The sequence below is a fragment of the Salmo trutta genome, chromosome 10, assembly GCF_901001165.1.
Source record: "Salmo trutta chromosome 10, fSalTru1.1, whole genome shotgun sequence".
In the NCBI taxonomy this organism is placed as follows: domain Eukaryota; kingdom Metazoa; phylum Chordata; class Actinopteri; order Salmoniformes; family Salmonidae; genus Salmo; species Salmo trutta.
In genome coordinates, this window is record NC_042966.1 from 17,415,958 (window position 1) to 17,441,357 (window position 25,400).

Below are 25,400 nucleotides of genomic sequence, written 5' to 3' on the forward strand. Positions count from 1 at the left end.
ATGGCCCTGGGTTCACCAGGACAGAGGAGGAACACAGTATGTGATGGACAGTACCTCTTCCTCTGTGATAAGGTGGTTACAGGTGAGACTGCATGGAGAGTTTACTGCATTAATAGGACATTGAAACTATAATTCAGAATGAAATGTGTTTGTTGTCTTCATAGGGAGACCTAAGGGGTGTAACATTGTCACAAATAAACACATTATATTGCAGTGTGCTAATGGATGTGTGTATGTTTCCGCTCCTGTAGTTTCCCTGCCTTCGTTAGACAGCTACCTCACAGGTATTCCTCTCATGTCGGGTGTGTACGCCAGGTCACAGCTACAAGTCCTCCCTACAGTCCCAGACCCTGACCAAAAGAGAGTGGAGGTAAGTGACATAATATTTCACACTGAGGGAACCGATTATGATACTATTTTTGTTGTTGATTGACCTACTGGACTGCATTCATATTAGGATGTCGTCAGATTTCAGGCAAAACTCTTGATAAGGATGTCTTACTCATGGCATCACCTTGTGTGGGCTTTGACCACAGCCATCAGCCATGCTAAAATCCAATTTAAACCCCCCCCTTGTGTCTGATGACTTTATTATCATCCCCTCAGATGCTGCTGTTTCCTGGGCTGTGGTTCAGCCATGCTGGCCAGATGGTGTCAGTGGAGCTGGTCAGCCAGCCCAGAGAAGTGTCCACCTTGGTCAGAGTTCAGATCCTCCGGCCCTACTGCAGCCCCCACCATCACCTGGTGCCCCCAGGTATGAAAAAAAATAACACCACCTTACAGAGGAGGAAGTTTTTGAGGTAATTAAATATTTTCAGTCTGGACAAACACCAGAGCTTGATGGTATTGTAACGGCTGTCGTCGGGAATAGAGGACCAAAACACAGCAGGAATGTGGATGCTCATCTTGTTATTTATTTAAAATAAAGAGAACACCAAAATAACAAAACGAAGAACACACAAACAACAAAACAGTCTTGTCACGCTCACACAGGCAAAACAAGAAACAATCTCCCACAACACCAAACCAAACAATTACCCATATATAGGACTCTCAATCAGAGGCAACGAGAAAGCACCTGCCTCCAATTGAGAGTCCAACCCCCCATCAACCTAAACATAGAAATACAACAAACCAGAAAGAACATAGAAATACAAAACATAGAACATAGATTTATTATTTCCGGGTTTTGGTCTAACACCCTACTACATAAACCATCACCCCAAAACACATAAACAAAATACCCTCTGCCACGTCCTGACCAAACTACAATAGCAAATAATCCCTAAACTGGTCAGGACGTGACAGGTATACCAGTAGAGGTATATCAGACCTTTGTTGATGTACTCATAGATACATTATTTGCATGTTTTAATTACTCCTATAAAAATGGTAGACTTTCAGGTACTCAATAAGATGATTTGATTTCATTACTACTGAAACAGGATCCAGGTGGTAAGTATAAATATCCGGTGAATTTAAAAACTGGAGGCCTCTTACACTTCAATGGTGTGATGGGAAAATCCTGGTGAAATGCATAGCACACAGAACAAACAAGGTTTTACCAGATATTGTTCATCCTGATCATACAAGTTTTTTACATGGGCGATATATTGGAGATAGTATACAACAATTACTTGAAATGATTGAACATTATGAAACATCAAAGATACCAGGCCTGGTCTTCATAGCAGATTTTGAAAAGGTGTTTGATAAAGTACAACTAGAATTTATATATACAGTGACTTTGGAAATTATTTAGAGCCCTTTACTTTTTCAAAATTTTGTTACGTTACAGCCTTAACCTAAAATGGATTAAAAAAAAGAAATCCTCAGCAATCTACACACAATATCCCATATTGACAATATTTACATAACTATTCAGACCCTTTGCTATGAGACTCACAGTTGAGCTCAGGTGCATTCTGTTTCAAATGAACATCCTTGAGATGTTTCTACAACTTGATTGGGGTCCACCTGTGGTAAATTCAGTTGATTGGACATGATTTGGAAAGGCACACACCTGTCTATATAAGGTCCCACAGTTGATAGTGCATGTCAGAGCAAAAACCAAGCCAGGAGATCAAAGGAATTGTCTGTAGAGCGCCGAGACAGGATTTTGTCGAGGCACAGATCTGGGGAAGGGTACCAAAAAATATCTGCAGCGTTGAAGGTCCCCAAGAACACAGTGGCCTCCATCATTCTTAAATGGAAGAAGTTTGGAACCACCAAGACTCTTCCTAGAGCTGGCCGCCCAGCCAAACTGAGCAATCGGGGGAGAAGGGCCTTGGTCGGGGAGGTGACCAAGAACCCCATGGTCACTCTGACAGAGCTCTAGAGTTCCTCCGTGGAGATGGGAGAACCTTCCAGAAGGACATCCATCTCTGCAGCACTCCACCAATCAGGCCTTTATGTTAGAGTGGCCAGACGGAAGCCACTCCTCATTAAAATGCACATGACAGCCCGTTTGGAGTTTGCCAAAAGGCACCTAAAGACTCTCAGACCATGAGAAACAAGATTATCTGGTCTGATGAAACCAAGATTGAACTCTTTGGCCTGAATGCCAAGCGTCACGTCTGGAGGAAACCTGGCACCATCCGAACGGTGAAGCATGGTGGTGGCAGCATCATGCTGTGGCAATGTTTTTCAGCGGCAGGGACTGAGAGACTAGTCAGGATCAAGGCAAAGATGATGAGAGCAAAGTACAGAGAGATCCTTGAGGAAAATCTGCTCCAGAGCGCTCAGGTCCTCAGACTGTGGTGAAGGTTCACCTTCCAACAGGACAACGACCCCTAAGCACACAGCCAAGACAACGCAGGAGTGGCTTCGGGACAAGTCCCTGAATGTCCTTGAGTGGCCCAGCCAGAGCCCGGACTTGAACCCGATTGAACATCTCTGGAGAGACCAGAGCCCAGAGCAGTGACGCTCCCCATCCTACCTGACAGAGCTTGAGAGGATGTGCAGAGAAGAATGGGAGCAACTCCCCAAATACAGGTGTGCCAAACTTGTAGTGTCATACCCAAGAAGACTCAAGGCTGTAATCGCTGCCAAAGGTGATTCAACAAAGTACTGAGCAAAGGGTCTGAAAACTTATGTAAATGTGACAGTTCCGATTTCTATTTTCTATTTTTATAAATTAACAAACATTTCGTGACGCCAAATTGTTGTGCAAAAAATCAAAAAATCTTAAATGAATCATTGTTTATTGTCAACGCGCTGGAGAGGTTCCAACCAACTCAATGCACCATAGTACACATGTCAATCAGAAGCTCTGCCTGGGCAGACCCAGCAGTTGTCTTATATACGGCTGTACACAGACAAGTTATATTTGCATGATTTAGCATAATTAACTAATCATTACTGTTTTGTTTCATTCATGTGACCGACCAATACTGTTTCATAACATGTGACAGAGCAACACCTCACGAGGCTTTTTCTCTCTAAGCTGAGACCTTGAAACAGATCTTTCATTTCTTTCTCAAAACAAGGTCTGGGCGTACTGCCAAATTGCAGCTCCTGATAAGTGAGGATTTGTACAGTCAGCCACTTGCATGAACACAGAAATAAAAACAGGGGATTCAAACTAGTGTCAATGTTGGCCAATGACTGAAGTTTTTTCTTAAGACCACAATCTGGATCCTTACACTGTCTCATTGAAGATCTTGATCACTTTTCTAGCCTCTCTGGACTAAAATGTAATTATGACAAGTGTACCATATTACTTATTGGATCGTTAAAAAAACAGTGTTTACACAACCTTGTAGTTTACCAATAAAACGGGCGGATGGTGAAGTAGACATACTTGGTATTCACATCTCAAAAAATATAAATGAACTGACCACAATCAATTTCAGTTGAAAGTTTGCAAAAACAGATAAGATTCTTTAACCATGGAGAGGTAAATACTTGTTGTTTAGGGAAAAATCACATTGATTAACTCTTTGGTGTTATCACAGTTTACTTACTTACTAATGGCGATGCCTACTCCAGATGACTCGTTTTTTAAATCATACGAGCAAAAAAGATTTCATTTTATTTGGAATGCTAAGCCAGACAAAATTAAATGTGCCTATTTATATATGAGTTTAAAGCTTTAAGTATTACCGCTTTAAACCTATCACTATACATAAGTGATACCCCAAAATGGTTCTGTAGATTATTAAGAAAGGCTCATCCCTTGTTCAACATTTTTATTTTTGCCTTTATGCAGATTACAACTTCTCACTTCCAACTAATTGAAAATTACATTTTGTTTACAGTACCTTTCTTAAACAAGCCATACAAAGCCGGTTACAATTTCAGTTTTATCCTCCAGAAAAGATAGAACACATACTACAACAAATATTATGTTTAAACTCAAATTTACTGATAAATAAAAAAACATTCTTTATGGATTTTTTTTATTTAAAAAAAATTATATTTATTAATGATATTATGAATAGAAACGGTGGAGTTATGTCACATATGCAGCTATCGAAACTATATGGGAATGTCTGCTCAATCCAAACTTATAACCCACTGATTGCAGCATTACCACAAAAATGGAGGAGGCAAGAGGAAGAGGGAGAAGGTAGGGAACTTGTTTGTCTGCAATATATTAAAGATACAAATTGGCTGAAAAGAATTGTCATAAATAGACATTTAAAGTTTAATTTGAGAACAAAAATGTTGACAGCTGTGCCATACAGGTTGCAAAATAAATGGGAAGAGATTTTCGATGTACTGATTCAATGGCACATGGTCTATGAACTGATACAAAAAACAACACTTTAAGCAGCACTTCAAGTTTTTCAATTTAAATTATTATACAAAATTCTTGCCACTAACTGAAGGCTATATATATGGGGCATACCATACAACAATCTCAGCTCTGTACATTTTTCTGCGAAGAGACAGACTCACTACATCATTTATTCTGGTATATGTAAAATGTACATGTAAAATGTATGTATGTATGTATTGCAGAAAAGCTGTAAAAATAAAATAAAAGGATTTGTGTCCTCCGAAGAGGGGATGGGTTAATAAGAAAAAGGGGGAAAAAAACACCACCTCAGGTTATTAATAAAGATGTTGTTGTATTGGAAGACTTGCCCTGTGTGAGTTTGTGCTGATTCACTCGTTTGTTTTTGTGTTTCCCTGATGCATGATGATCGATCTTTCAGTATACATAACTGGTACTTACTCTCATTTCATTTCTCTCTCGCTCTTGTTCTCTCTCTCTCTCTCTCTCTCTCTCTCTCTCTCTCTTGTTCTCTTTCTTTCTTTTTTTCTCTCTCTCTCTCTCTTGTTCTCTCTCTCTCTCTTCCATCTCTCTCCCTTATCCATCTCTAACTCTCTACAGGTTGCAGTTCTCTCCTGAACCCGTTCAGTTGTTGCTCTATCACCCCTCTGTGTAACACTACGGGAGGCTGTGCCCTGGGACAGTACTGGTGCCACCTGTTGGAGGCCTGTGTCCCTGTCACCAGCCCCTGCAGTCCCTACAACCAGTCCCCCTCTACAGGGGAGCGCAGCTACCCCCTGCCCCCAAGATACCCTGACATACCCCCCTTCTACCACCTGGTGGCAGACCTGCCGATGAGAGTGGCTCCTTGCTCAGAGCCTGTTCATATTAGTGTATGTGTGAGATGTTCTTATTTACTTATAAGTTGAATCAATGAAATTCAAATAACTTTGCTTCATTCTCTCTCTGTCAGATCCTGCCAGAGAGGGAGATCAGTATTTACCCCGATGACATCCTGTCCATCCAACACACCGGGAGACCTGGAACCTTCCTGAGTTGCCGTGACAACGCCTCCTCATCCTCCTCCCCCTGGCAACAAAGCTACCTCTCCCTGCAAGGGGCGGAGTGGGGGGGCTGGTGGGAGGGGGGCCTCTCGTCCCCGCCGGATGGAGGGCAGTGGGTGGACGGGGTGGTGTGCGACCTACGGGTGCTGTACGTCGACACACTGCACGGGCATGGCTATATTTCAAGTACGGGCCAGAGTGAACTTAGTGGCTTCACTCACATTGGGAACATCAGTATGCCCATAAGTATGACCCCTGAAACCTCAGCTCCTACCCCAGCAAACATTTCTGGGCTTTGTATGATCCATCCTCTGCCTGATGGAGACAACCAGATCCATATATTGGTTGACACTCCTATACTCATTGTGGTTAAAATATTATCTGGAAAAGGGGCCACCAGCTCCTGGTTGGCTCCGGTGCTCCAGACAGGGGTCCCCTTCCTCCCGTCCTGCCCAGGAGAGTTACCTGACTCCTGGCCTGGTTGTGAGAGAGACTCCCCTGACAGCTGGTTCTCCCACATGTCCCTGGTGCTACCCTCAGTGGGCGTCCACACTCTAAACGTCAGTGCTGTGAATGGAGTGAGTGAACAGAGTACCTGTGTACAGGCGTGTGTCTATGAGCCGGTGGCTGGGCTCAGTGTAGAGCCACATGGACATCTGAGGATGCTGGTGGACTTGTCACAGGTGAGTTAGCCTGACTTCATCGATAATATAAAGTTGTATTGTATTTTATAGTATTTATTTGAAAATCTGTGTTTTCTTTGTGCATCTTTGAAAATAATCAGATTTTCTTTTATTTATTTGATCTGCTGATCACATCCCTGCTACTGTATTGAAATGATACATTGTCACCGTTTCCTGTTTTTTTCTAAGGCATTTACAGCCACGGCTGAGACTGGTTCCTCAGTAAAGTACACCTGGGTGATTGACGAGCTGGATAAGTTCTCTTATGAGGGAGACACCTATAGTGTGATGTTCAAGAAGCCAGCTGAGTACAAACTGAAGGTACTAAGCTCATCCGTTTCATATAATTTATATTAAGATAAAACAACCTTGTTTTTAATATAATACTCATATAACAGAGTAAAGTGGCCCATAGAGCCTCACTAATAACGTGTCTCTGTTCCTCCAGGTGACTGCAGCCAACCCTGTGAGCTCCCAGACCCTAGAGGTCACTCTGACTGCTGACACCATGACCCCTCTGGCCGACCCAGAATTCCTCTCTGTCAAGGAGGTCATCGCTGTGGCCACACTGCGTCTCTACACTTTCAGGGTCAAAGTTGATGTCTCCCTAGGCGTAACTTTCAGGTTAGGGTCATTTTCTGTTTTCCCAGAAGTATTCACTTAGAGTGATATTACATCAATGAGGGTAGCATATCTGTTTACTCCATATTTTCTCATTAACTACTGCTGGAAGTGGTGTTGGAGTTCCAGTATGGGGCAGTCTTCCCTCTGGTCTAAGGAGATCCCATTGCCCCAGGGCAGTGAAGGGGACATTGCCCTACATAGGGTGCCATCTTTCAGATGAGACTTTAAATAACCCTAAGTTATTGATATTATTTCCTGTAGGTGGTCTTTTGGGGATGGCAGTGCCCAGGAAAACTACACCTTTCCTGCCCTGTCTGAGTCCCAGGACAGGCCAGTGGAGCGAGGAGTGAGACAGGTGTATGTGCAAGACTCTGTGAGCCACATCTACCTACAGCCAGGTAAACATACCTCTACCAATGTGTAAATTATTGTAATTCATTCTAATAGTATAGATGCTTGCATATCACTCCTCTTTCCATTCAATACAATAGGGCATGTCTCCACTAATCTACAGTGCCTTCTGAAATATTCAGAGCCCTTGACTTTTTCCACCTTTTGTTAGGTTACAGCCTTATTCTAAAATTGATAAAATAGATTTTTCCCCTCATCAATCTACACACAATACCCCATAATGACAAAGCAAAAACTGTTTTTTAGCCATTTTTTATAATTTTTATTAAAAAAAATACAGAAATATCACATTTACATAAGTAGTAAGACCGTTTACTCAGTACTTTGTTGAAGCACCTTTGGCAGCGATTACAGCCTTGAGTCTTCTTGGGTATGACGCTACAAGCTTGACACACCTCTATTTTGGGAGTTTCTCCCATTCTTCTCTGCAGATCCTCTCAAGCTCTGTCAGGTTGTATGGGGAGCGTTGCTGCACTGCTATTTTCAGGTCTCTCCAGAGATGTTAGATTGGGTTCAAGTCAAGGCTCTGGCTGGGCCACTCAAGGACATTCAGAGACTTGTCCTGAAGCCACTCCTGTGTTATCTTGGCTGTGTGCTTAGGTCATTGTCCTGTTGGAAGGTAAACCTTCACCCCAGTCTGAGGTCCTGAGCACTCTGGAGCAGGTTTTCATCAAGGATCTCTCTGTACTTTGCTCCGTTCATCTTTGCCTCGATCCTGACTAGTCTCCCAGTCCCTGCCACTGAAAAGCATCCCCAAAGCATGATGCTGCCACCACCATGCTTCACCGTACGGATGGTGCCAGATTTCCTCCAGAAGTGACGCTTTGCACTCATGCCAAAGAGTTCAATCTTGGTTTCATCAGACCAGAGAATCTTGTTTCTCATGGTCTGAGAGTCTTTAGGTGCCTTTTGGTAAACTCCAAGCGGGCTGTCATGTGCTTTTTACTGAGGAGCTGTTTTGGTCTGGCCACTTTACCATAAAGTTGTACTTGGTGCTTCTGGAAGGTTCTCCCATCTCCACAAAGGAACTCTTGAGCTCTGTCAGAGTGACCATGGGGTTCTTGGTCACCTTCCTGACCAAGGTCCTTTACCCCCGATTGCTCAGTTTGGCTGGGCGGCCAGCTCTAGGAAGAGTCTTGGTGGTTCCAAACTTCTTCCATTTAAGAATGATGGAGGCCACTGTGTTCTTGAGGACCTTCAATGCTGCAGAAATGTTTTGGTACCCTTCCCCAGATCTGTGCCTCAACAAAACCCTGTCTCGGAGCTCTACGAACAATTCCTTCAAACCCATGGCTTGGTTTTTGCTCTGACATGCACTGTCAACTGTGGGACCTTATATAGACAGGTGTGTGCCTTTCCAAATCATGTCCAATCAATTGAATTTACCACAGGTGGACTCCAATCAAGTTGTAGAAACATCTCAATGATTATCATTGGAAACAGGATGCACCTGAGCTCAATTTCGAGTCTCACAGCAAAGGGTCTGAATACTTATGTAAGTCCTTTTTTTTTAAATGTAACATTTGCAAAAATTTCTACAAACCTGTTTTTGCTTTTTCATTATGGGGTATTGTGTGTAAATCGCTGAGGAAATTGTTTAAGTTAACCAATTTTCGAATAAGGCTGTGACGTAACAAAATGTGAAAAAAAGATAGCGGTGTAAATACTGTATATCACTCTGTCTCTCCCTCATACAGATGACTACACACTGACTGTACAGGTCTACAACCAATACGACAACATCAAGCGGGCCATATCACTGAAGGTACGGCCTCCATTAACTCGTATACTCATCTCTCCGTCTCCTCCGGTTCCCCTGGTCAACCAGACCTTTCTTCTAGAAGCCTCTTCACACCCATCTCACTACGGAATCCTTTACACTTGGAACTTTGGGGACGGTTCAAAAGAAATCCAAGGATTCCACAGCAAAGTTAGCCATGTTGCTCGGACAACTGGGGTTTATAACATGACTGTGTGCGCTAACAACACCTTGACTGCACTGACAGCCTGGGTGTCCGTGGCAGTGGTGGAGAAGGTATCTGGACTCCAGTTGAGCTGTAGTGGACCCAGTGAACTGAAGTCTGTAACTGAAATCAAGGGCAAAGTGGCTTCAGGTTCCAGTCTTCACTGGGACTGGAACTTTGGTGATGGGTCTGGACATAAAAACATCACAGACAACTCTGTATCCCATGTCTACGAGTCCCCAGGGAGTTACACAGTCAAAGTGACTGTGTCTAACGCAGTCAGCCAGGCTAGCCAGTCCATCCGTCTGGAAATCTACAGGTTGACCATCAGTGGAATTCTGCCATTGGAGTGTTCCGAGACAGAGAAAGAGATACAGCTCCAAGCACTGGTGAACGGGAATGTTTCCATGCTGACTTTCCATTGGAATTTCGGGGATGGATCACCTTTGTCAGTACAGAAGGGAAAGTCTGTTGTTACTCACACTTATTCAAACTCTGGGGATTTTAACATTAACGTAACTGTTCTCAGTATAGTAGGATACGTCTTTTATGATGCCAACGTTTGCATTGAGGCCCCCATTACTGGGATAACCATCCACCCATCACAGGATGCTGTGGCAGTAGGAAAAGAGGTGTGTTTTAATGCAGTTGCTGCCCCCAAAAGACAGCTCACTGGATATCAGTTTCTGTGGTTCAATCATTCATCCAACAGCTCTCCTATAAGAGGGCTGGCTCATCATTGCTTTGTGTATAAGGAGGAAGGGATCCATGATGTTTCAGTGATGGCAAGTAACAAAGTCAGCCAGAGAATAGCCAAAGCCGCTGTTGCTGTGCAGAAGCCTGTGGGTAAACCATCCATAGCACATAGCAGTCAAAGCAACACACTGACTGTCAATGAGAAGATGACACTTTGGGTCAAGAGTTGCCCTGGGACCAATGTTTCTGTGCAGTGGGACTTTGGTGATGGCTCGCCACTGGCAAAGAGTCAAAATGTTTCCCATGTCTTCACTTCCGCTGGCAGGTTTACAGTCAAGGCCACAGCTTCTAATGCAATTAGCCTGGATTCTGTTAACCTGGAAGTGACCGTACTGCTTCCTGTGTCAGACCTGAAGCTGAAAATCAGCCAGCCATTTGCAGTAGTAGGGGAAAAGACTGTCATAACAGCAGTTGGCAATGTTTCAGGTAACGTCAATTTCTATTGGTCAGTGGATGGCCCTGATACCACTGAGCTTGGGATGTCTTACTTTCAGTATGTGTTTCCTAAAGCAGGTGTGTATCAGGTCAAAGTCACAGCCCAGAACCTGGTGAGCCAACAGGAGGCAGCCATTTTGATTATAGCTTTAGAAAGAATACAAGGGCTTCAATTCTCAAGTCTGAGCCTAACATCCATGAGCTACATACCAACCAGAGAGAGTGTCTTGCTCACTGCATCAGTAACCCACGGCTCCAATGTCACTTACCATTGGCTAGCCAACCAGAGAGGTGTGACCCAAACTGGCAGTGTTGGTGAGCACTTTGTGTGGTTCACTGAAACTCCAGGTAATATATCTGTTGAGTTGACAGCTTCCAACGGACTTGGTAAGACGACCAGCCGTGTTTCTCTAAAGGCAGTAGAGCAAGTTTCAGGGGCTAGAATGTCAACAGCTAGAGACACCATACCATTAGGGAAGTATATCAACATCTCTGTAACTGTGGAGACTGGATCTGACCTCCAGTATCTCTGGAATGTGAACTCAGACCTTTCACCCTTACAGACCGATGTTCCTTTTCTTCTTTACATGTTTGAGACTCTGGGTTCTTGTTCTATCAGTGTGTTGGTCCAGAATGTTCTCAGTTCAAGCAACGCCACCAAACATTTCACAGTTCAGGAGGAGATTAGAGAGGCAGACTTTCAGGTAGGTGGCAAGACACATCCATTCTTTATAACGTCAAATACTCAAGTTGCACTCTATGGATATGTCAATAAAGGGAATGATCGGCACTGGGAGTGGAAAGTTGTTGGGTGTACTGGAGGTGCTGTGGTTTTGGACAACAATCAGTCAGTTTTCTACACCTTTACAGATGTAGGGGTCTATAAAGTCTCTCTGAACGTCTCTAATGGTATTAGCTGGCAGGCAGTCTCACACAGAGTCACCATCCAGGATGCTATTGAGGGCTTGACTCTAAACCTTAGCAGGTCTACGGTCTGCACTGAAGATCATATTGCTTTTACACCATTCGTTTCCAAAGGAACCAATGTCAGCTTCTCTTTAGCCTTTGATGAAGTTGAACCATCATATGACCTTGTTGAGGTAAGCTTCACCACCTCCATCCTCCCAGTTGGGTCTCACTCTGTCACAGCCCGAGCCTGGAACCAGGTGAGCAACTCCCAGGCGTCATTGACCGTCCAGGTGGTTGAAAGGATCGGGGGCCTACGATTGGCCAACTGCTGTTCCACTGCTCTGGAAGCTCTAAAGGAGGTTCGTTTCCAAGCAAATGTCATGAGTGGTTCTCCAACTGATTACACCTGGACGATCCAATTAGAAGGGCTCCAGCCCTTAAAGGTCATTGGACAGGAAGTGATGTATACCTCACCCGGAAGTGGTTTGTTGTCTGTGGGTGTGATGGCCAGCAATGGCTTCTGCTCTGAAACCCTGAATGAGACAGCCATTGTTCAGTTGCCCGTGAGGGAGGTCACGATTGTTTGTGATTCTACAGAAACCTTTAGAAGCTATAGTGTCAGATTCTCAGTCACAGTAGATGGTGGCAGCAATTTGAGGTTTCAATGGGGCTTTGGAGACTCAAGTGAAGGAGTTGTCATCACAAAATCCAAAACAGTGGACCACACATATCTCACTGCTGGAAAATATATTGTTCAAGTCACAGCTTTCAATAATGTCAGCCAGGTCTCCACACAACTGCTCACTGAGGTGAGAGAACTCCAGTGCTCACTCCCTCAGGTCACGTTAGTCCAGGGCCAATCCACAATCCTCAAGTCTAGATCGAGCTACTTTGAAGCAAGCGTAGACATCAAAGGCTGCACCGCATACAAGACCATGTACCTATGGGAAGTGTTTAGGGGGAGTGGCTGTGGAGCTGACCAGACTGACAGCAATCTGGTAACCCAAAGCAGTGGGCACCCAGTAATCCAGAACAGCAGTGGACATCGAGTAACCCTGATTAACCTGGTGGGTGTGACTACACCACTGTTGTACCTCCCTAAGCAGACCCTGGAGGTGGGCCAGTACTGCCTGGGGTTCACTGTCTCTCTCCAGGGAACCCCTCTACGTCTGCACAGGACGTCCAGGCTCTCTGTGGTTCACAGCTCCCTGGTACCCATCATCAGGGGGGGATCGCATAGACTGGTGTCAGGCCACAGTGACCTGATCCTGGATGGGTCAGAGTCCCATGATCCTGATGTGGATCTGGGAGAGGAAGGGGAGCTGAACTACCACTGGGAATTCATCACTGAGGTAATTTAAATCAGAATTAGGAACCCATTATTGCCTTTCTACTATTTAGCTAGAAATTGTTCACTTACACTTATGTTAACTTATATTGCTGTCTTACCTTGATGTTTTCTCATAATTGTACCAATGGTATCCGTTTCTGCCTGTAGAACTCTACTGAGTGGTCGTCCCAGGACCAGGGTCAGCCTATCGGGTATAACGGCAGCAGGTTGACTGTCCCCAGCAGGAAGCTACAGCCAGACAAGTTCTACCTCTTCACCCTCACTGTCCAAAAGGAAGGGAGGAGACCTATCTCTACTACACAGTCTGTGAGTCTCACATTATCTCTACACACCACAATATCTTTATGCAACGAAGGTGGTTCAGTGAACCATGCACTGTAAATGGGTTGCTGTGAATTTGACAGTAACTTACAGGCAGCTAGTGGTAAGTAAGTTACTGTATTTCATATTGCAGTACAACTACTGTAATCTATATACAGTATCAAAGCAAGTACTGTGTGATGACACACAGTAAAATACTGTATAATTGACGTACTATACTGCAAAAAGTAAATGCTACTGTCATCGTAATGAATGAATGAACGGATGGATGAATTAATTAAATTCATTGAAGGGAGATGGTGTTTGTATTTTACAGGATTTTACTATAATTAAATGAGATTGGTGAAAGCAGGTTGGCTACAAGGTAATGTTTTACACATTACAGCATATCAATTAATATTTGGTGTTTTATATCACTTGCACTTGTAGAAGCCTTCATGGTTTTTCATCTCAATATCAAATCATTTCTGGATAACAATTAAGTACCCTACTGTGGTTGTTTTCAATAAAAATGGTGAAAAGACACAAAAACAGAAAAAAAACTTCTTAGCAAAGAGCAATTTCTCAAGCAAGAATTTAGCTGGGACTGTCTGGGTGTGGTCTGTGTGGGGAGGGGAAAACTAGCCTTTATTGGCAGAGAGGTTTGGAACGCTCGTTCTTATTGGTCTATTAACTATTTTACCAACTGGTGATGTCATCCCACAAAAACAGGCTGAAATTTCAGCCGGTCCTTTCAAACAGCTCTTACACTACAAGGGCTTTTTCACAGCATTATTCCAACCTCATAGTGTGGAAATATATATAAAACAGAAGAAAAACATTTTTTCTGACTGCACTGGGCCTTTAACAAAGGTTTCCAAACCCGAAGTCACTGCAGGGCAAAACAGACAAATGGTCAACAATTAAAAGTTTACGACTAGCTGCCTCTCCAATCTGTCCCCTATACATTTTTATTTGATGGGGCACTACTACCACATACCAGTTAAACTGGTACAGCATTCTCACTAACGGGTGCAACAAATATAGCCTCTTACAAGGCACTCCTCAAAATATGTTAATGAGACAGAAATAGCAATACCATGCACCTGCTAGTGGTCAAAATTACCATATAAAGTTTTCAGTTTCAGTGTGGTTGTGTTATGTTTATTTGACAGTATATTCATGTCAAATACTCCTCCATGCCTCTAGGTGGCGGTATCTAAAGTTGCACTGCTTCCTGTAAGTGTGGAGTGTGTTTCCTGCAGTAGTCTCTTTTCTTTTCGTGTCAGCCAGAGTCGCCCCATTGTGCTCTCTGGTCGTTGTGATAAGTGTGGCAGCCATGTTCAGGTAAGTTCCCCTCTACGTAGCTAATTGGCTGACCTAAACAACATTTACCGTTTGTGACAAATTAAATAAAGTCAGGCACCATCAGCTGTCATGGCTGCTTTATGTAGGACTTATGACGGAAAGTTGATGTATGGTCTTTCTCTTTTCACAGTACAAATGGAGCGAAAAGGATCAGAACGGCGTGACCCTTGACCTGAACGAGGTGACCACTACGGGCAGTCTCTCTCCTGAACTGGTGGTCCGACCGGGGGTGCTGCAGGAGGGGTGTAACTATACCTTCACCCTAAATGTTACCCACCCTGCTGGGGGAAGATGGGGGTTTGCTAGCCTGACCCTCCTGCCCAACCCTCCACCCCATGGAGGGGTGTGTACTCTTACTCCAGGTCCTGGGGAGAACATACGCCTGCTGGAGACTGTGGTCACATATAACTGTTCAGGTAATAGAAACAAAGACTCAAAGATACAATCAAATCTTCTTTTGGTGTCTTTGCCATGTTTTACCATGGTGTATCAGATGTTCTGTATCTACTCTATAGGTTGGCTGGATGAGGATAGTGAGTCCCCCCAGATTATCTATATTCTCCAGGTGGCATCATCATGCCCAGGCTGGGGCCAAGCCTGTCCCCTTCTCACCCTCTACAGGGGTACCCAGCGTACATTTGGCAGCCTGGTTCCTCTGGGGGAGGCGGGGCCAGAGAAGGACCAGTCAATCATCTCTGTGATCCTGCAGGTAGAGGACCACCTGGGGTCAAAGGTCACAGCACTTAACAGGTGAACTGAAGATGAGTTTAAAACTGAGAATGCAGGGAAGAGGTTCTGGCCTCAAGAGACCTATTGAGGTAAATTGTAAAAAGACAATTTATGGATGCTTTTGTTTTTTCAGAACTATAACAGTGCTGAGACCTGTGGATGGAGATGGGATCACAGAGTGGCTGAGGAACAAGAGCCAAACCGAACTATCGGGTTTACTTCAACAGGGTAACCCACAGCAGCTCATTCCTTATTCCATCGCCCTCACCAGCCAGCTCAATCAGGTATGAACGTTACCTTTGTCTTTACCTGGCTGTGTCTCTCCTCTCCTTAACGTTATCTTTCCTTTACCTGTCTATCTCTCTCCTCTCGGTCACAGGTCGATCAGACTTTGAGTGAGCAGGATCTCAGGGACAGGAGGGAGATCAGGGGGAATGTGACGCAGGCGCTGGCCTCTCTGTCTGTGTACTCTCTACAGGATGCAGCCCAGATCAGCTTAGCCCTGGCCCAGTCCACTGTAGGTAACCTGACCATCTACACAGACGGAGTTTGTGCCATAAAAGCCTGGCAAAAAGACCCACAAACGATACAGATTTCTCCTCGATGCCTGAATGCCCCTGTGTGTTGTCTCCTGCAGGCAGTCCCAAGTGAGGTGGTGTGTGAGGGCTGTCAGGAGAATGTTCTAGAATCTGTTGGGAGAATGATCAGGGTTATGGAAGAGCAGACGGGACTAGAAGACGACGCAGCCATAGACACGGGCAGAAACATCCTCCATGTAATAGGTACTGTACCAACTTCTGAGTGGGATCGACGGTTGGAAATGCAAGGATAAAAGGTGGAGGATGCATGCTCATAGAGCATGGACAGGAATTAGTCCAAGATTTTTGACCAAAAACTGTTGTTTCTCTCTCTGTCTCCAGGCAATTCGTTGGCTGCTGTGTCCGAGTCCAAGCTCGTCTCCTCTGGTCCTCACACTCACTCTAATGTATCTGAAACTGCAGTGTCAGCCCTGGACCATGCCAGGGCTCTCATGCGTGTTCTGTTGCGCTCGCGGCCACGCGACGAGGAACCCCTCTCTCTCTCTGCTCCACAGATCAGTGCCGTTGGTTACCATGGAAACCCATCGGAACTCCTCTGCACCACTGATCCCTCGGTCAACACCCGCCAATCAAACCAGTCCAACAAATCGCAATTAAACCCTGACAAGCCAGAGTCATACCCAGCACATCCGCCCTGCCAGTTCCTCATTCCCTCCTCTCTCAGTGCCCAGCTCCAGCGTCAGGTCCAGGGATCTGAGGTGGTACAGATTCTCCTGGGTTTGGAAGGGGGGTCTGAGTTCTTCTCAGCAGCCAACCCACCCATTTCTACTTCTTTGGCTGCCATGGAGTTCACCACGCCCCAGGGACAACCCATACCCATTGCTAACCTGGACACTGACAGATCTATCAGGGTTACTTTGCCCAAAATATATACTGTAGGAAGGATCGGCGCTGGGCATCGGGCTAGTGGTGGGAGTGGAAGTGGGTCTGGGTCTAGATCTGGTGGTATTGACAGAGACGAGGGAAGAGCCCCAATGGTTAACTTTACACTCCGAGCCAAAGGGTGGCTGGATTTTACAGTGAGGGCAGTGAAGAATATGGATCCCAATGCTGGACTGTACATCTCCTTAAACTTCAGCCTGCTTCCAGGAGCTTCTCTGGTGGGCTCAGGACATGTGACAATCACAGTGGCCACCCAGCCAGGTCATCCTGCCTCCCGTGATTCCCTAGTCAGAGAGCTGACTCTCTCCCTCTCCAGCCAGTCATCCATAGAGGACACCATCTTCCTCTCTCCTCTGTAAGTGTTCTGTATCTAGACAGTTACGTTTTCCAAAACCCTTTACAAGTTGTTTACACAACAGAATGTTGTGAGGCCTGATTTTCTTCTATATGATGACATCACAGTCATTTACTAATGCAGCTTGTTTGTCTATTATTTCTCTTCATCTCTAGACTTAACAGCACAGTACAATCTCTTTTTGTGAACCTGACATCCAGTCTGAGTGGAGCTCCAGTCCAGGCCTCAGTGTGTGTGTTCAGCTCTCTGTGTCTGTACTACAGCCTGAGGGAGAGGCGCTGGAGCACTGAGGGCCTCCGGCCACTGGAGGGCAGCACCCTCCACTCAGCACACTGCCTCACTCAGCACCTCACCATGTTCGGGGCCAGTCTGTTTGTCCACCCAGACGCTGTGGTGCTACTGCCACCGGTATGTTTGGGATACTCCTCCGGTTAACACAAGAAATGGTATAGCTCATTTGCACATACAGAGAAAATAAATGTCAGCTGCCTTAGATAGATGCACATACATGCTGAAACGTTAGAGGGACACAGGATTCTGAGACATGATCATACATTCAATATGGCCACCTGTTCACCCACCTTGGAACACAGCTTTGAATTGGAACCTCTACTGATTCTACTTATCTGTATTATATGTCCCCCTCCATCTCATCACCCCAGTCCAGTGGTCCAATGCGTAATGTAGTAGTGGGGATTGTGTGTGCTGTCCTGGTTCTGATCCACTTCCTCCTGGGTCTGATCGCCCACAAACTGGACCACCAGGAGAGCCTGAGACTATGCCATGTACCACTGTGTGGGCGACCTGGACGCTACAGCTACAGAGTCCTGGTCAAAACAGGCTGGCGACGAGGAGCAGGTAAGGGACTCGCAGATCTTAGACGACTGGGTAGGTGTAAGCAATAGATCCACTTATTTTCTGTCATATAGCTGACAGTTTCACCTATCCAGTCCAGTCCTAACATGTGGGAGTCAACGAGGGTAGAAGAGAGAGAACATCTGGCTGAGAAAGCATCTTGTTAAAGTGAAATGCAAACCGGGTTCACGTTTATTTGTAATTCCCATCAGGCACGACGGCCCACGTGGGCATCATTCTGTACGGGGTGACTAAAAGCGGTTCACGCCACCTGCAGCGGGAGGGGGCGTTCCAACGAAGTGGTCTGGACCTGTTCCACCTGGAGACGGACAGCAACCTGGGAGAGGTGTGGAAGATACGCCTCTGGCATGACAACACAGGTAACAATGACAACACAGGTAACTACTGTAGTCTCGCATTGCAAGCTTTTGTAGTCTTGTATTCACTCACCTACTGGAACACAAGGAAAGCAGGAGATCGAGGCTCCAGGTAGTAAGATTCCAAACAGGTAACACAACAATACCTGTGTGTGTGTATGTCTACCAGGTCTGGACCCATCGTGGTACGTGCAGCATGTGGTGGTGTGGGACCATCAGACAGACCACCTGTTCTACTTCCTGGTAGAAGACTGGCTGTCTGTGGAGAATGACAGGAACGAGGGAGGAGGGACAGTGGAGAAGGAGATGTTGGCCTCCTGTAAGTGCTACAACTCTCTGTATCTGTCTTGACACTCAGGGAGAGCATGACCGCCTCCAAAACAGATTTTTCTCTCTCTCCATCTATCTCTCAGGTCCCGAGGAGCTGTCTCAGTTCCAACGTGTTCTCTCCTCCCAGCTGGCGTTTGGAATGCTGGAGCGCCACCTGTGGCTCTCTCTTTGGGAACGCCCCGCCCACAGCCGCTTCATGCGGGGGCAGAGGGTGACGGTGTGTGCCCTCCTGCTACACCTCTACCTCGCACTAGGGGCATTGTGGTACGGGGCTGTGGGCACAGAGGGGCATAGGTAAGATGGCAGTCTAACCAGAACATTCCAGGTGACAATAGTGTACACAATAGAAGGTTCTTGTGAAAGTGCTCAGGTGGGATTCAATCAGTCTCGCAATGTGGACAACTCACTGCGCTGAACAACAACATTGATGTTTTGCCTGAGACTCTCTACAACTCTTTGTTACCTGTCCCACATACTCTGCATTAACTATGTTAAGTGAAAGAATCAGCCATTTTAAGGGTGTTGTGTTTTAGTGTACCGGTTTCGGCCCGGTTGCTTGTAACCTGGGAAACGGTTGCAGTGGGGATGACTATTGCCATCCTGGTGTTTCCTCTCCAGTGTCTCCTCTGCTTCCTGTTGCGAAAGACTCACAGCCAGGTGAGTCTCCTACATCTCTCTCTCCTTCTCCATCCATTTTTCCTGTTGCCCCGTCAACAAAAATAGTCCTATGACTGCCTATTGAAACACATTGTTATCATTTCTATCAATAAAAAGCTTAGTCAATCAGAGGTCAATGTGATTGCGTATTGTATATTTACTCTGTTGATTTGGAAAGTGCTTCCAAATCAACAGAGTAATGTGAAAAGTCCTTGATAGAGATGATGCTTGGTTCAGCTACAAATGTTGGGTTGGGTTTAACTTTCCCTGTGTGTGTTTCAGGTAGCGGTGGATATGTCAGTGCCTCCATCCCCTGTGTGTCAGTCAGTGGAGATGGGCGTCTATCTCGGCCAATCAGATCTTTCCTGCTCCTCCTTCCTGTCTTTGCCTGGAGGACCTGATCCATCAGACCTGGATGGAGACACACCCTCTTCTGTGAGAGTGTGTCAAGACTCTCACTTGTCAATGCATGCACATACACAGATACACAGCTCTTTCTGATTCTCTTGTGAAAGTTGTAAACTGAAAAGGCTGAAAGCTATCTTTATCTTCTCTGTTAGCTGATGGGAAGCAAGGCATTCAACGCTGAGTTCTGGAATGCCACTAACCTGGGAGTGGAGAAGGAGGGAGATGGCATGACCCGGTGGCCCTCCTGTGACAGCCTCACTGTCCTCCCAGGGCCCTCCTGGGAAATAACCTCTGACCCCTTGGGATCATCCCTGGGTCATGCCCGTCTGCTGAAGAGGAAGAAAGCCTTGATGAAGCTATGCCTAGCCTCACCCCGATTTCTCATCTCCAACCCCCCACCCTCCTCTACTGCACCTGTGGGTCCATCCCAATCCCTGTCTGGCCTGCATCCAGACCACAGCCATAGACACAACCTGCAACCCAATGTCCTTACCCTGTCTGGTGTGTGTGTGTGTGTGTGGGTCCCATATGTGTTACTATGACTCCTGTGTGAATACATCTAAAATGATTGTTGTCTCTCATGGTGTTTCAGAGGAGGACCTGTTGAGGTCTATAGCAGCAGACACAGGAGTGTCCAACAGTCCCTCAACATCAGACAGTGGCCGCTACTCCCCCTGGACCACCTCTCTGTCCCACAGGTAAGACCTGCCTGACCAGTACACTCCAGACTTAAACTCCAGATAATACCGTATCTGGGCCTGTCTACAGTATATGCTCTGAATATAGAGTCCTCCTCTCCTCTTTCACTGGAGATCAGAGTTGATCTGACTGGACTAGATAGCAGGGAACAACCAGTCCTAGTAATTTGTATAGCACTGTTGCCTGTTGGCAAAGAATACTTCTGAGTCTTACTCATCTCTCTGTGGGTTTTAGCCAGAGCCGGGGCAGCTCCTGCAGTGGCTGGTCTGAGCTGAGTGTGGACAAACCACTCTATGGGACAGAGATCCACAACCCCCCCTGCTCTCCCATCTCTCTGTTTAGGCCTTCCTCATCTCTCTCTGTCTGCTCCATCGCCAGTACCTTCCTCCCCAGCCCCTCCCCTGACTCCATAGACTCTACCACACGCATAGGTGAGTCACTAACACTGACTTATCCTAACTCTGTAACGATTCCCTCCCCTTTATGCCAAATGTATTACTATGTGGATGTGAGAGTTCGCCATCTGAAACTTTCTATGAATGATGTCTATTTTGCATGAAAATCCTCTGAACTATCTGAATATTCATATCAAACAACTTGATCATATTTGCAGACGTCATAGAGCATAGTTTCTTCCATGTTTTTCACCCCCCCCCCAGGTGTGGCCCGTGGCAAGCCCAGCTGGCTGCTACCTCCCTGGGCACTGCAAGTAATTTACCCCCTGGTTGTGTTGTTGCTGGGGGCCTGCCTGGCTGTAGTAGGCCTCTATGGGAGACACTTCTCTAGCTCAGTGGTCCTGATGTGGCTCATCTCAGCCCTGTCTGCCTTCCTCGCCTCCGCTCTGCTGCTGGAGCCTCTCAAGGTAGGCAGATAGAGACATACACACGGGAGGCTCAATAGTCAATGCAACAAATTGTCAGCAATGAATGTTTTCACCATACCAGAGAGAGAGAGAGAGAGAGAGAGAGATACGCAACCATATGGCTTCTATATTTCCTGTAGACCCATGGGATTATAAAACGTAAGTTGCTGGCTTTTATTCTATTGATATCTTTTCAGTCTAAGAGGGACTAGACAGGTATGCACCTTATAACCTTTACTAATGGTATTGGTAATTTAACCCTTGTATGTCCTCTCCTCAGGTGTGCGTGCAGGCCTTGTTCTATGCTGTGGTGTTAAGGCCTGTAGACCCCGAGGTGAATGATCGGCTGGGACAGGAGACCGTTATCAAGAGGGAGGGGGGAAAGCAGGGGGGCAAGGTGCACCCCCCTTGTGGGTTCGGCCTACTGCAAGCCAAGGAGGAGGCCAGGAAAGTGAGAGCGCTACGATCCCTCATGAAGGTAAAACAGGAAACAAAAAAACAGCTCTCATACTTCCTTATAGTAACCTCTGGAAGGAACATATGTGGTGAACTGTTTATATTCCTAACCACCTAGTAACATTTGGTATTGTACTGGAATTAAAATAACATGCATCTTAATTCTTTATCTTCCCTTTTCCTCCCTTGTTCATCCCCTCTGTATACTCACTCTCTCACTTTCTCTCCTCTCCTCTCTCCCCCCTTCCCAGCACTGTGTGGGCCACATGTTGTTCCTGTTGGTGGTGTTGATGGTGAACTACCAGGACAGTGTTCAGGAGACCCAGGGAAGACTGCTACACTCTGCCGTCAAACACTCACTGACCACCAACCTCAACACCATCACTGGGTAAGGGCTGCGTGTGTGGTGTGTGTGTGCATGTACCCTGTACTGATTTGTGTATTGGTGTGTGTGTGTGGGCTGTGTCCACATGTATCTCTCTGTGTTGGTTTCAGGTGGGAGGGGGCGTGGCAGTGGATGGACAACATCCTGGTGCCACACCTCCATCAGAACCCCTCCCTCCACCTGGTGGGGTTACCACGGATACGCTGTATACACACTCCAGACCATAATAATGGAGTCTTTCTGGGGAACAGCAGTTTTACCACACGCCAGCTTCTCTCTGGCCTACACAGCACACACTGGACCACAGCACAGTGAGTCACACATACGCACACAGACACACACCAGTTCCACGCAAATGATCCTGCATGATTATTTGTACTCTTTTCTTCTCTCAGGTTAAAGGCTGTGTCCATTGACTTCACCCAGTACCACAGAGAGACTAGTCTGTTTGTGTGTGTGTCTGTTCTACTAGAGAAGACCCAGATACACACACTCATCTCCTCCCTCTCCATCCATCCTCTACTCATTCCCCCATCCTCCTCAGGACCAGACCTGCAGATTGCACTCATGGTAACATTTGATAAACAATTTGTTTATATAAAACAACACTGTTATTCCCATTCATTAGGGATTGCAAAAATGTAAGATTGTCAATAGGTTCCGTTCTGAGACACTCAGTTGGCCACTCGGTTTTCAAACCTTCCCCCCCCCCCCCCAGGTGCTCCTGCTCCTCTCTGCCCTCCTCTTTCTGGGGGTGGAGCTATGGGCCATGGCTACTGACCGTGCCCAGTACGTGCGTCAGGGCTGGCGCTGGCTACAGTTCCTCCTCGCCTCTTTGTCCCTGGCGACGGCCACGCTGCGATTCTGCTTCCTGTCCCAGGCTGCTTCCTGTCTGTCTCAGCACCGCTCCAGACCAGACTCCTTCACCGAGTTCCACAGCGCCGCCCTGCTGGCCAGGAGGTCCACACAGATATCATCCATACTGCTCACTCTGCTGGTACTCAAGGTACTAGACAACTTAAAGATAGTTCCTAAAGAATGACATTATTTGAATAGTTCCTAAAGAATGACATTATTTGAATAGTTCCTAACTCCATGGGTTAGGAATCCACATTTTGTGCCACTACCATCAAAATGCAAAAATGTGTGTTTCAGATGGTGGGTACTCTGAGGTACGTGCGAAGGTGGGTGGTGTTTGGTCGAGTGCTTCAGCGGGCATGGAGAGAGATGGCTGCTGTGGCTCTACTACTGATCTTACTGCTGCTGCTCTTCTCTCACACTGGACACATGGTAGGAAAAGGAATGTTATGTAATGTAACCAAGGTTCTCTGCAGGAATATGTGAGACACAGCTCACTATGGAAATATGTATTTCCTATTCATGCATATATGTTTGTGTCTCAGCTCTTCTCTAGGTCTGTGGATGGGTTCCTGTCTGTGTACCAGGCTGGTGTGTCTGTGCTGTCTGTGCTGCGTGGTCGCCTGGTCCTGCAGAGGCTCAACAGGGCTCACCCTGTCCTCGGACCCCTCTACGCCCTCTTTCTACTGGGGCTGGGAGGTTGGCTGCTGGCCCGTCTCTCTGGAGCTGTTCTGATCTGCACATACAGGGTTGTGCAGGCTGAGATGTACAGGCCAGCCATGGAGCCCCAGGACTACGAGATGGTGGAGTTCTTCATCAAAAGACTGAAGCTCTGGATGGGACTCATTAAGGCCAAGGAGGTATGGAGGAAACTCATTAATTAATTTGATTAAACACAAATGGAAACTTCTGAAATCTGCCTCCCTCCCTTCTCTCCACAGTTCAGACACAGGGTGAAGTTTGAGGGCATGGTGGTGCCTCCCTCCAGATCATCCCAAGAATCCTGTCTCTCCACCCTCTCATCCTCCCTCTCCTCCCCCCATCCCCTGTCCTCCGCCCTCTCCCTGGGTTCCGAGGACTCGGGTATGTCCGATGCGCCGGGCTTAGACGTTCAGCTCAACCTGGACCGCCTGCTGTCTTGCGTCAACGGTCTGCTTTCACGTTTCGACCGCGTCAACCAGCTGACTGCAGACGTTCACGGTCTGGAGACCCAGCTAGAGGAGGTGCAGAGCAGGAGGAGGAAGAGGAGGCCGCAGGGACTTGGAAGAGGAGAAGAGACAAGAGAAGGAAGAGGAGTAGGCGGAGGGGCGACGGGCAGGAGGACAGCTCTGCTACCCCCTCATTCTCGCATCTCCCTCCCTTCCTTTCCTCCTTCTTTCAACCCCATTACCCTTCTCTCCTGCCCTCCCTCCACCAATCCCACCCACCCTCGTGTTCACAGCTCCTACTCTGAGTCTGTCGTTCTCCAGCTTCACCCACACCCACCCAGGGACACTCACCTCTCTGAGGCAACCAAGCCCACACAAAGGAGGCCTGGCCTGGGCTTGGGCACCGGGCCTTCCGGGTGTCCTGGAGCCAGGCAGTTTCCTAGACGTCGAGCCTGGCACTCAGGGAGTTCTCACTCAGCTGATGCAGCTCAAAGGCCCCCCCAGGCCCCTGGTGGAGGTGGTAGTGGGGTCAACACGAAGGCCAGGCCCTGTAGCGAGGAGGGGGACAGGAGACGCGCCAGTGAGGGAGTGCCTGTGAAGAGACGGGCCTGGATCTCAGAGGGGCCTGAGACAGACATAGACTGAAACTGAGAGAGGGACTGAGACAGAGATGGAAGTGCCTATTACTGTGGGTATACAGTATCTAGTGTATGAACCTCTAAGGTTCCAGCTATGAATTGCGCAGTACTACTTCAAGAGACAAGTTTTCCCACTGTTGTCTACCTCTTTACTAGTGCTTCTGCATTAGGTATTCTACATACGTATGCTGAGGTTGTATACCTTGTACTTCTTGTGTATCTACTGTATAATAAACATTTAAATAGAGGATTATTTTGTAATCTCCAAGAACTGTGGAATATATTTTTCCTGCTGATTAATACCAGAAGTAACATTGGGTTTGGTGTTTAATATCTTCTATCTGTAACAAGTAGTGACACACAGCATTAAATAATCACCAAGTTATTTGTTTACATTTTGAATTTCCTCAAATGTCAAATCAAATCACATTTCATTTGTCACATGCTTTGTAAACAACAGGTGTAGACTAACAGCGAAATGCTTACTTACGGAACCTTTTTCAACAAAAACATATAGTGACACGAGGAGTAAATACACAGTAAATAACGAATTACAATGACGAGTAAAAATAACATG

At 46.4% G+C, this 25,400-nt stretch overlaps 1 protein-coding gene across 1 annotated transcript; it reads left to right on the forward strand.

Annotated features, from left to right (window-relative positions):
• On the forward strand, positions 1–25,091 carry pkd1b (polycystic kidney disease 1b). Its single transcript, XM_029763933.1, has 36 exons — positions 1–82; positions 252–370; positions 607–754; positions 5,342–5,580; positions 5,661–6,467; positions 6,657–6,788; positions 6,916–7,091; positions 7,353–7,489; positions 9,200–12,918; positions 13,065–13,223; positions 14,427–14,564; positions 14,716–15,001; positions 15,101–15,335; positions 15,448–15,598; positions 15,694–15,831; positions 15,952–16,096; positions 16,235–17,150; positions 17,306–17,558; positions 17,813–18,008; positions 18,218–18,385; positions 18,552–18,701; positions 18,796–19,006; positions 19,246–19,369; positions 19,652–19,810; positions 19,930–20,278; positions 20,370–20,475; positions 20,711–20,907; positions 21,136–21,338; positions 21,619–21,816; positions 22,046–22,182; positions 22,290–22,490; positions 22,575–22,749; positions 22,898–23,185; positions 23,335–23,469; positions 23,583–23,897; positions 23,979–25,091. Exons 1-36 carry the CDS (start codon positions 1–3, stop codon positions 24,828–24,830), a joined length of 12,144 nt encoding a protein of 4,047 aa, XP_029619793.1. The 3' UTR covers positions 24,831–25,091.
• Positions 25,092–25,400: the final 309 nt, after the last annotated feature.

What these genes read in the sequence shown, in the direction of transcription:
- pkd1b (XM_029763933.1), top strand. Translation starts at nt 1, where the DNA reads ATGGCCCTGGGTTCACCAGGACAGAGGAGGAACACAGTATGTGATGGA. An exon ending in AAGGTCACAGCACTTAACAG is followed by an intron (nt 15,336 to 15,447) that starts GTGAACTGAAGA and finishes TTGTTTTTTCAG; the next exon opens with AACTATAACAGTGCTGAGAC. An exon ending in ACCATCTTCCTCTCTCCTCT is followed by an intron (nt 17,151 to 17,305) that starts GTAAGTGTTCTG and finishes CTTCATCTCTAG; the next exon opens with ACTTAACAGCACAGTACAAT.